The 12,208-nt window shown below is 43.5% G+C and overlaps 1 protein-coding gene across 4 annotated transcripts in view; it reads left to right on the forward strand.

Moving 5' to 3' along the window:
- The window catches only part of Morc3 (MORC family CW-type zinc finger 3), a 41,824-nt gene extending 38,299 nt beyond the window's left edge, over positions 1-3,525 (forward strand). For all 4 annotated transcript variants that reach the window (XM_085832424.1, XM_085832428.1, XM_085832425.1 and 1 more), the window contains 2 exons: positions 927-1,084; positions 2,371-3,525. In XM_085832424.1, coding sequence (XP_085688550.1) covers positions 927-1,084; positions 2,371-2,524 — 312 coding nt within the window. In that variant the 3' untranslated portion in view covers positions 2,525-3,525. The remainder of the gene's footprint in view (positions 1-926; positions 1,085-2,370) is intronic.
- The last annotated feature ends 8,683 nt before the right edge of the window (positions 3,526-12,208 follow it).

The following is a 12,208-nucleotide window of genomic DNA, read 5'->3' on the forward strand; positions in this document are numbered from 1 at the left end:
GTGGTCTGAGATAGATGGAGCCTCCAGGTTACAGGACAGAAGGGCTCTTTCTATTCTGTTGGCCTAATCAGAGCCTGGGAAACATACTTAAAACTGTTGAAGGGGTTTCCTTCTGACAGAGAAAAACAGTAGACATGAGGGTGTGAACCGTAGCCTGTGTATGTGTCCTACTTCAGAGGAACGCGCTTTGTTTTGAAGATAGAATCTTACTTACTCTGTAGCCCTGGCTAGACTGGAACTTGATGTGTAGGGCAGGCTGGCCTCAAATGCAGACCCACCTGCCTCTGCCTTTTAAGTGCTGGGATTAAATGTGCATCACCACGCCCAGTGTAAAGGGACAGTTTTTAAGTTTAATTATTTTATGCCTTTAGGTGTTTTCCCGGCATACATGCCTGTATCTTATGGGTGCCTGGTGCCCAGGAAGGCCAGAAAGAGGGTGTGGTGAGTTCCCCTGGAACTAGAACTGCAATAGTTGCAGGATCCTCAGTGAGCTGTCTCTCCAGCCCTATATACACACTCTTAATGTTAGATTATCTTGTGTTAAATGACAAAACATAAGCAAGTTGGTACAAGCTTTGGTTGTAACTTTAATAATATTACATGGTGTTCACATTCTAGGGTTCACTTAGTTTGTCAAATGATAACTAACACTTTTTCCTCACTACAAATTGATAAAGAAATGACTCTAAGTAAATGCAGCATGTCTAATGGAAAGTTCCTAAGGGCTGGGCTGGAGCTCAGTGGTAGATAGGCCTCCCCGGCAAGGCCTGGGTGTCCAGCGCTAAGAGAAAGGAAACAAACACGACTGGTAGGTGTGTGCATTCAATGTGTCACTTTATCAGGGTAGATCTTTACATGTCTTTCCTCAAACTTGCACTTGGACTGTATTTTTAAATTTTGTGCTTACCAAGTTTCTTTTTTGACAGGTTCAGTTGTTGGAAATAGAGAAGTCACACATGCATTCTCAGTGTGAAGAGCTGCAGACTGAAGTGGAGCAGCTGAAGTCCACAGGCCAACAGGCAGGGGCAGATGGTTCCACTTCAAGCAATGCTGAGGAGCCCGTCAGTTATGTGGATGGGGAAAGGTACTGAAGGCTTTTGCAGGGGGTTCACACATGCTCAGTAGAAAAAAACTATTCTCAAAAAGTCTCTAAGCAGAGCTTCTGATAAGGAAGGCTGAGAGATGGAGCACATCATTGCTTCAAGTTGCTAAGTTAAGGGATAGAAAATGGTTTGGATTATATAGGTAAAAAGTGAAAAAACTGGGCTTAATCTTTGAAAGTGGGCTAAATTTCACCATGACTGACATAGGACTCACCCCACCCCACCCCCGCCGTGTGTGTGTGTGTGTGTGTGTGTGTGTGTGTGTGTGTGTGTGTAATATTTAATATACTATTAATAACAGATGAGGACCAGGGCATCCTATTAACTGAGTAAGAGCTTGGGCTTTTGTTTAGATTTTAGTGGGGTTGGTGAAGGCTTTCCTTTGGTGTGCGATCCTAACTATTCACCATGTGGATGCCGGGTCCTGTGTAAGAACTACACAAACAAATCATTACCTGTCTCTCTGACCAAAGCAGCTTGGGGAGGAGAAGACTTCTTTGGCTCCAGGCCCCCGTGAGAGAAGGGAGAGCAGGAGCTGGAGGCAGGACGCGTGGAAGAGGGCTGACTGCTGCTCACTGCCTCACTCACTCCTGCGTAACCTCGAGTTATTCTAGTCCTGTCAACCTGACAAAGTCTACTAGGACAGACGGGTTTAGAGAAATCTCAGTTTAACTCAGCCTCCTTAACATTGCTCAGACCAAAGTTTTGGAAACTTACTCGATGACAGAAATTTTTATCCTTTTATTCGTAATTAAGGAACTGGGAGGTGGTGGTGCACACTTTTAATCCTAGCATTTGGGAGGCAGAGGCAGATGGATCTCTGTGAGTTCAAGGGCAGCCTGGTCTATAGAGCAAGTTCCAGGACAGCCAGAGCTACACAGAGAAACTGTGTCTCTAAAAACCATAATTAAGGAACAGTTCAGTTTTTTTTTCATCAGCAGGAAGTTGAAGTCCAAAGCCGCTCTTGATGAATATTGTCACTGTCGCACTGCTGTTTGTCCGGGGGTAGCAAGTGGGAAGTAACATCTAATTTGTATGTTGAACCACATGTTTTATAAAACTTGTTCTTGGACTTAGCCTAGCATCTAGTGAATCAATTGGCTGTTAATTAAATCCAGTTCTTTATGTGGTAGTGGTGGGGGTGGGGTTCTTTTCAATTTATTTTCTTTTATTCAACAGACATTTTCATCTTTTCACTTTTAAGTTCCATAAGAGAAGTCATTTATATTGTAGTTCTCACCTGATTAGCCAATGTCTGTGTTTGCAGCCTCAAACTTCGTTCTCTCCGAGTCAACGTAGGACAGCTGCTGGCTATGATCGTGCCTGATCTGGATCTTCAGCAGGTCAATTATGACGTGGACGTAGTCGATGAGATTCTAGGACAAGTGGTGGAGCAGATGAGCGAGATCAGCAGTACTTAAGTGCAGACGTCTGGTGATGGTTTGAGCTCTCACGTAACGTGTGCCAGGTCACAGACTGAAGAGTGGCATCTTTCTGTATTCTATGCATTCGAGTGTCCCAGGCACTGTGGACACACAACTCTTGACATAACCTGTGAACTGCTGGGATTGAGCAGCGTAATAGTGAACTTATTAGCCTCTGTTCTAAATGTCAATATTTGTATTAAGTCCACAAATATTTTTTTATTGCCCTAGAGACTGGTGTTTTTCACCAAGAGCTTTTCAGGTTGTTACAATACAGTTTGTGCAATTTTTATGGCTCCCTAAATGTATTTTTCTCAAAATCGAGGGCTGTGCCATAGTGTATGTAAATGGGTAAGTTGCTACTGTTGTTTCCTTAAATGAGCATAAGACAGGACTTGAAATAATGTCATGGCACTCCTAGCGGGGTCTGCTTGTAAGGGAATTGAGCATTACTGCTGTTTTCTATGAAATCCTGTCTCTGACATGATTCTGTTCATAGAGAGGAAAGCCAAAGCTAGCTGAGTTTGCCTGGCTTTTTCTTGTGGTAAGATTGCTAATTGTCAAGTAAAAAGTGTTTTCCAGGACAAAGAAAAGATCTTTAAAGTGTTAAAAAATATCCAGTGACAACCATGTTTACTTTGAAGCCCATTTTTGGCTGTTGATTCAGCATGAAGTGGGCACAATAATTATTTGAGATTTCTTTTTGTGAAATTTCCTGTATAGCCTTTGTAGGGTTACTGCAGGTTAATGTAAGCTGAGAAGGTAGTCTTTCTCAAACAGTACTGCATATCTTTTACTGTATTATGAATGTACGTGTTTTTTAGCCTGGAGTTAATCATAAATGGGCCTGGGATCATAGCACCACATGCTGTAAAATATGCTTTTACTGGTCCCAAGTTTTGTGCAATCTGACAAGAGGTGGCTTTTTATTATATATGTAACTGTATATAATTAAGAATCATATTTTCCACAACTAAAAATGTGTTATTTTTTCCAAAGTTTTATTGTTGCTATTTATTTTAACTTTTGTTTCTGAAAATTCAGTACATACTCATTTTGTGTGTGTGGTTAGCTACACATCTGTCGTATACGAGATTGAATCTTTATGTATATTACCTTCTGGGAATTGCAAATAAATTCAGTTCTTGTTTTTATTTACTTGATAAAGGTAACTGAAAGTTACTTTCTCATGAAGCTGATTTTCTCTTCAGTTGTTCTAATGTAACAGCAGATCCTCACCGTTCACAGCAGATCCTCACAGTTCACATCAGATCCTCACAGTTCACAGCAGATCCTCACCGTTCACATCAGATCCTCACAGTTCACATCAGATCCTCACCGTTCACAGCAGATCCTCACAGTTCACAGCAGATCCTCACAGTTCACATCAGATCCTCACAGTTCACATCAGATCCTCACCGTTCACAGCAGATCCTCACCGTTCACAGCAGATCCTCACAGTTCACATCAGATCCTCACCGTTCACATCAGATCCTCACAGTTCACATCAGATCCTCACAGTTCACATCAGATCCTCACAGTTCACAGCAGATCCTCACAGTTCACAGCAGATCCTCACAGTCCACAGCAGATCCTCACAGTTCACAGCAGATCCTCACAGTCCATATCAGATCCTCACAGTTCACATCAGGGGTTGACTTTAGTTCACTGTAGAATGTGCTACTCTCTTAAAACTCCATCAGGCCAGCCAGGAGTTTAATCCCAGCACTCGGGAGGCAGAGGCAGGCAGATTTCTGAGTTCGAGGCCAGCCTGGTCTACAAAGTGAGTTCCAGGACAGCCAGGGCTATACAGAGAAACCCTGTCTTGAAAAACCAAAAAGAAAAAAGGAAAAAAAGACTCCATCAGGAAGACCAGGGTCACTGCTCTCAAGAGTAGAAGTCTCCTTGTTTTCGAGGGTCCTGGGGACAAATCTGGAGCTCTGTACTCTACCACTGAGCCTCGTGCCAGCCCAGTATGGAAGTGTGTACACTGTGCATCTTGTTTGGATGACAGCATCTATGTAAGTCATGGAGGTTTCGAGGATGTTTGAGGTTTACACAAAGGGTCTTGGGAGATGCCATGTTTCTTTTGGTCGTCTAGGCCCTTTAAGATATGTTTTATATGGCCATGATGTGACTTAATGAGAAATCAGTCAAAGAATTCCTAAAGTAATTTGTTCACAAAACTGGTTCTTTGAAATGTTTTCATATTTTTACCCTGTTAACAAGAGGCTGAACGGTGATGGGAGACAACGGCATGCACCTTGCCAGATGTATGGTGCTAGAGGAATGGTCTTCCTGTTCCAGTACACAAGTTACCAGAGAACCTGAGGAAGGTTGCCAGACAAACGTCTCTTACAAATGAGACCCACTTTGGCCAGCTGCAGAGTGACAGCTGAGACCACACAGAATAGAAATGGTGTTGCATATCCATGTGTCCTTTTGGATCTCAGCTCCCTTCTGTCCTTGAACATTTCTTACACAGCCAGCCTTCTGACACTGTGGCATGACATCATCCATGGAGTTCACACACAAGAACCACACAGTCGGGTTATACAGAGCAGCATCAAGGTATCTTGTGCTGGCCACAGTAATAGCTGTCGTTGGCCTTGTTGGATATGCCTAAACGTGACCTGCACTGGGACCCGTAGTGCTGGCTGCATGGTGGAATCCTGGGGGAGGTTTTAGAACTTACAAAGGTAAGTTTGCAATCAGTCTTTGGGGGCTATACCCAGTAACAGGGTTTTTGTTTTTGGTTTGTGTCCCTGATTGATCTAGAACTCATTATATAAGCCAGTCTGTCTTAGAACCGTGTGGTGATCCACCTAACTGCTTCATGAGTGGGATTATAGGTGTGTGCAATGCAATATAGTGTCTAGCAATGAAAGCATATTTTAAACGGTTGCCTAGTTAATCACAGCTGCCACCAGTGATGAGCCATTGTTCCATAGCTCTTTGATGAGTGTTCCCAAACACTATACTCAAGGAGCAAGCAAGGAAGGGGAGACAAGAGTATTCTCCGGTGGGAATTGTGGTGGAGTGATGGTATGGAGCAAAGACTACCTCATGCTCTGAGGGCAGCTGCCATTGAATTTCCAAGGTGGCTGCAGAAATAGACACATTCATGTGCTTGCTGCATATGAGTCTCGGTTTACACAAGATTCTCAGCAAGGTGTTGGTAACAGTTGAGCATCACTTGAGAAAGTTCAAGACACGCATCACTCCACTCACAGACAACAAGAGGCCTTGGAACACAGTCTTGATTGTTTTCTGTTGCTGTGTAGGGGTTGGAAACAGAGCCATGCATATGCTTTGTCTTGTTTGTGATTTATTTAATGTATGTGAGTACACTGTCACTGTCTTCAGACACACCAGAAGAGGGCACCAGATGCCATTACAGATGGTTGTGAGCCACCATGTGGTTTCTGGGAATTGAACTCGGGACCTCTGGAAGAGCAGTCAGTGCTCTTAACCGCTGAGCCATCTCTCCAGCCCCCCACTTTGTCTTTTAATATGTCAGACCCTGCAAATGAACAAATACCACATTTCCTTTTCAAATACATGTGCAGTGTGGATTCTTTGCAGGGAATACTGATAAGGTTAGAGTGTGTGTACATTTTGCTGGATGATGTTCAAAGGATGTTGCAGCGAGTTATATCTCTTGTAGCAAGTACATGAGTGGTTCTCTAATTTGATGTATAGGCAAAAACGGCAGATGTTCTTCTCCTTGGATGGAAGTGTTGCCTTCTGTCTTGTTTCATGTTTTGTTTTGTTTCCTGAGACAGTTTCTCTGTGTAACAGCCCTGGCTGTCATGGAACTCACCTTGTCAACCAGGCTGGCCTCCAACCTGCCTGGGATTAAAGGTGTGCACCTCTACTGTCTGGCAGTATTTCTGGGTTTTTTTCTTTGCCTGCTCCTTATCTTGGGTTGCTTTGCTGCTGTAATGAAACCAAAACCTTGTGCATCCAGGCAGCTATGTGGAAAAACAGTTACTTTAGCTCCTAGATGAATTCATTGACATGAGAGTCTCTGGATTCCTGATATGAAATCCCATATCCTTCCTTGAATTTGTTTTTCTTCTTTGGGGGGGGGGGGGGGGCAGGGAGGTGTGAACCACATTTCCCAAAACTCTGAATGTCAGCTTGGTGGAAAGGAAAGTGTAACTACGTCCATTGCTTCTCAGAATTAAGTTTCTTGGTTACATTGTTAATTTTATGGCTCTGGTCTTGAAGTTGAGTGGGGAATTGTAAAGTCAAATTGGCTGTCACTGCAACCACCACTAAACCATAAACAAGGATCTTTTGTAACCTGCTGATAATTAAGCAGGACTCCAAATAAATAAATAAATAACCACCACTAAACCATAAACAAGGATCTTTTGTAACCTGCTGATAATTAAGCAGGACTCCAAATAAATAAATAAATAAATAAATAAATAAATAAATAAATAAATAAATAAATAAATGTAAGGATGGACACAAAGCATGGTAAAGTGGCCATCAAAACATCAAAAGCCAGAGAGATTGTAGTAGTGAAACTCTGGGATTTCTGGGATAGAAAATGTTATCATCCAAATGAAATCTATCTTCAAGATGTGCTTTCATGGGCTGGTGAGATGGCTCAGTGGGTAAGAGCACCCGACTGCTCTTCCAAAGGTCCGGAGTTCAAATCCCAGCAACCACATGGTGGCTCACAACCATCCGTAACGAGATCTGACTCCCTCTTCTGGAGTGTCTGAAGACAGCTACAGTGTACTTACATGTAATAAATAAATAAATCTTAAAAAAAAAAAAAAAAAAAAAAAAAGATGTGCTTTCATGCTGGACAGTGGTTGTGAGCCCAGCCAGGTCGACAGAGCCAGTTCCAGTACAGCCAGGGCTATACAGAAAACCCCAAAATAATAATAAAAATAATAACAATAATGTAAAAAATACAAAAGGACGTGCTTATACAAGACAACAGGTTGTATCTACTGCATTCCTTTCCATGGGCTTCCAGAAATAATCAATCTCCTGTCCTGTCCTGTCCATTCATGGGCTCTTCATTTGACATGAGTAATTTGCACTCCAGGCGTGGTGTGACACCTAGTCCTTGGAAGCCCAGGCAACAGTCAGCACAGCCTATTTGAGTTCCAGGGTGATGAGAGGTCCTGTCTGAGATGGGGAGGGGAGGGAGGTGGTCAGCCCTTCAGGAACAACACTGAAGTTGTCCTCCAACCTCCACATAAATGCACATACACGTCTACACACAGAGACAAAGGCAAGAAGTATGCCCCTCTGTCAGGGTGTGTGTTTTGTCACCCTAGACGAGTTTTTCACAGAGACTTTAAAACTTCACACTCGTGATTGATAACAAATGAGACTGAGCCTGCGTAACTAATTTTGTTGGCAGTGTCATACCTGTGTGTAATGATTCTGAATGTTGTCATCTTGATGTCCTCATCAAGTCCTCTTCAGCCCTACCACCTCCTTTCCTGGGATCACATTTTGGTTTTGCTTTGTGATGAATTTAAGCTATCCAGGGCCATCTGTGTATGACCGTTGGGTTGGGACTATCCAAGCAAAGGTAACGGTTTCCTCTTTCCCTGACAGTAATTAGTCTAGCAGTCAGGCGTGGTACCTACAGAGCCTCCACCCCAACCCTGACCCTGCTTGACTACTGACTGTCCTGTTCTTGTGCACACTTGTTACAGCTGATGACCACAGTACTCTTACCACACTAGCTCTGACACTGCAGTCCCCATCCCTGCAATATTCCCTAAGCTGTAGAGGGGATAGCATAGATGCCTGGTTTAGGGCAGGTCACTCGTCTGCCACTTATTTTGAATTTTTTAGAGGTGTGATTCTGCATTCACTACCAATTGTTGGAAAGAGAATTCCTTAAGGCAGCTGAGAATAGCATTAGTCTGTGGGTACAAAAACAAATATAAGACAGTTTTACAGGCTGGTGAGATGGCTCAGTGGGTAAGAGCACCCGACTGTTCTTCTGAAGGTCTGGAGTTCAAATCCCAACAACCACATGGTGGCTCACAACCATCCATAACGAGATCTTACTCCCTCTTCTGGAGTGTCTGAAGACAGCTACAGTGTACTTACATTAAATAAATAAATAAATAAATAAACAAACAAACAAATAAATAAATCTTTAAAAAAAAAAAAAAAGACAGTTTTACATGATCGGTTCAGCCAAACAGTATTCAAGAGCCCACACCATTCCCAGTTAGCTCTCAGTCATGGTGTCTCTTGCCAGCAATAGAAAATTAACTAAAACATGGGCACATCTTTTTGTGATGGTTGCCAAAATAGCAGTGGTACCACTACTACACAAGTGGGCACATCTTGTTTTTTTGTTCAGAGCTCCTGGAAAGAAACTATTAGTTCTAGAATACATACATACATATGTATATGTGTATATATATATTAGAGTACATATATATTATGTGCATATATACTAATATACTCCTATGTATAGGAGTATATCATATATATTCTAGTGTGTGTGTGTATATATATATATATACATACATACATACATACATACATACTTGGATATACATATGCACACACACATATATACACATACACATATGAGGCAATAGCTATGGTACGATCTCCAGAAGTCCTGCTGGGATTAACTGGTCACACTGTTGGACTGACGTTTGGAGCACAAGCATATTTGCATATTTGCAGAACTGGCAGCTGACAAACCACTTTTCCATGAGGACTGAAAAATTGATGAACTCTTGGGCTTTTCAAAGCATTGGGCTCCTGATAAGGAAATGGAGTCTAATACACAACTCTAAGAATACATTCCTCAGCCGGGCAGTGGTGGCGCTCGCCTTTAATCCCAGCACTTAGGAGTTCGAGGCCAGCCTGATCTACAAAGTGAGTTCCAGGACAGCCAGAGCTATACAGAGAAACCCTGTCTCCAAAAACAACAACAACAAAAAAAGAATACATTCCTCAATTGCAAACCAGGAAGCCATATGACCCATGTTAATAATTCAGATAGAAATGGCTTGGGTTTACTGATGCTGATAAATGAGTTCTTAGACAAAATGGCACTGAGAAACATTTTTGTGATTTGGTAATTACATTAAGATGATGTAGCTTTCTGACACAAAGTTTCCACATGGTAGATCAAGAGTGGATAGTTGGATTGTTTTTCCTGCAGAGTCTTTCTATCTTGTATATTTTTATTTTGTTGTAAACGTATTCTGTATTTTTTTTTAAAGATTTATTTATTGATTATATGTAAGTACACTGTAGCTGCCTTCAGACAGTCCAGAAGAGGGCGCCAGACCTCGTTACGGATGGTTGGGAGCCACCATGTGGTTGCTGGGAGTTGAACTCTGGACCTTCGGAAGAGCAGTCGGGTGCTCTTACCCACTGAGCCATCTCACCAGCCCCCGTATTCTGTATTTTTAATGTAGAAGGTATAACTTGGGACCAGGATGTAGTTCAACTCAGGAAGGGAGCACAAGGCCCTGGTGTATACATCAGCAGTGTATAAATGAGGCATGGTGGTGCATGCTGCAATTCCAGCACTCGGGAAGTAGTCAGCAGAAGCAGCAGAAACTTAAGGTCATTCTCAGGTGAGGGGACATCGTGTTTGAGAGCTATATGATGGGTTGGGATACAAGAGACCTTGTCTCCAAAAAAAAAAAGCATAAATGTATGTGAGTACACTGTAGCTGTACAGGTGGTTGTGAGCCTTAATGCAGTTGTTGGGAATTGAATTTTTAGGACCTCTGCTTGCTGCTCTGGCACAAAGATTTATTATACATAAGAACACAGTAGCTGACTTTAAATGCACCAGAAGAGGGCATCAGATCTCATTACTGGTGGTTGTGAGCCACCATGTGGTTGCTGGGATTTGAACTCAGGACCTTCAGAAGAGAATCGGTGCTCTTAGTGGCTGAGTAATCTCACCAGCCTCCAAATTTTTTTTTTTTTTAAGATTTTTAAATTTTATGTGCCTGAGTTTTGCCTGTATGTATGTGTCTTAGGATTTAACTGCTATGAAGAGACACCATAACCAAGGCAACTCTTATAAAGGACAACATTTCATTGGGGCTGGCTTACAGGTTCAGAGGTTCAGTCTATTATCATCAAGGCACAGCAGCATCCAGGCAGGCATGGTGCAGGCAGAGCTGAGGGTTCCACATCTTGATCTGAAGGCTGCTAGGAGAAGACTGGCTTCCGGGCAGCTAGGATGAGGGTCTTATAGCCCACACCCACAGTGACAAACCTACTCCAACAAAGCCACACCTTCTGATAGTGCCACTCCTTGGGCAAAGTATATACAAGCCATCACAGAATGTATGTATGTATGTGCACCATATATGTGCCTGGTGCTTTTGGAGGTCAGAAAAGGGTGTTGGGTTACCTGTAACTGTGTCATGATCCACCATGTGGGTGCTGGAAACTGAACCCAGGGCCTTGACCAAAGCAGCCAGTGCTCTTACATGCTGAGTCCTCTCCAGCTCTTGAGATCAATTCTTTATAAAAACCCAACTTTCGCGGGGCAGTGGTGGTGCACGCCTTTAGTCCCAACACTTGAGAGGCAGAGACAGGTGAATTTCTGAGTTCGAGGCCAGCCTGGTCTACAGAGTGAGTTCCAGGACAGCCAGGGCTGTACAGAGAAACCCTATCTCGGGGGAAACAACAACAACAACAAATAAATAAATAAACTTAACTTTCATATGCTTGCCTGTAAGAAGTCAAAACCATAGGAGACAAGAATCTTTAAATTATGTGACATTATTGAGAAGGTCATGGTGGATAAATTAATCATTACATAATTGGAATGGACATTCCTACACATTCATCAGGCTGGCCTCAAACTGGCTTGTGTAGTTAAGGTTGACCTTGAACTGATCATCTTCCCGTTTCCACCTCCAGAGTGTTGGGATTACCATCATAACAACCATTCTAGGCGTCTGTCACATCGCTAAGAGAGGGCAAAGGCATTGCTATTTTATTGTCATTTTGAAACACCAGAGCCATTTTGAGATATTTGGTGGGGCAAGACAGCTCTCAAATATCCACTGCCTGGGTCACTCTTATTTGGTTATATTAGACGAGTCCCAAAGTTTCCCATCTGCCCTATAAGAAATGTTATATATTTTTTGTTTAGTCTTAAGTAGTTCAGGCTGGCCTGGAACTCTCTGGAGCTGAGGATAGATAACCTTCCACTTAAGGTCCTCTGGAGTCCTGAGATCACCGGCAGGGGCTGGTGACAGAACCGCTGCTGTTGGCTAAGCATGCTATCAGCTGCCTGCGTCTCTAGCCCCGCTTTTCTTTCTAGACCGTAAATTCCAGGCGGGAAGATCTGTCCGCTGAGCATGTGACACTGACGCGTGGTAGGTAGGACGTCTCGCATCTGGGGTTAGCGCGCCAACGCTGGACGAGCCTGGACTCCTCCGAGGCGCGGGAATGCGATTCCCAGTCCCGCCCAGCAGGAGCCCACGGGCCGCGACAGCCCCGCCCACGAGAAAGAAAAGAGCCCAGAGCTCCGCCTACCGGAAACCAAGGTGCTCGAAGAGTGCTGCCCACAGGGAGGAGGGATGCCCTGGACCCTTCCATTCAGAGACTGTCTTGTGACAGCCCCGCCCACGCGGAGGCGGGACACCCCGGAACTCCGCCCCTAGGAGGCGTAACCGGAGGCGTGGCCTGCAG

The sequence above is a fragment of the Mus caroli genome, unplaced genomic scaffold, assembly GCF_978045245.1.
Source record: "Mus caroli unplaced genomic scaffold, Mus_caroli_1 scaffold_17, whole genome shotgun sequence".
NCBI lineage: Eukaryota > Metazoa > Chordata > Mammalia > Rodentia > Muridae > Mus > Mus caroli.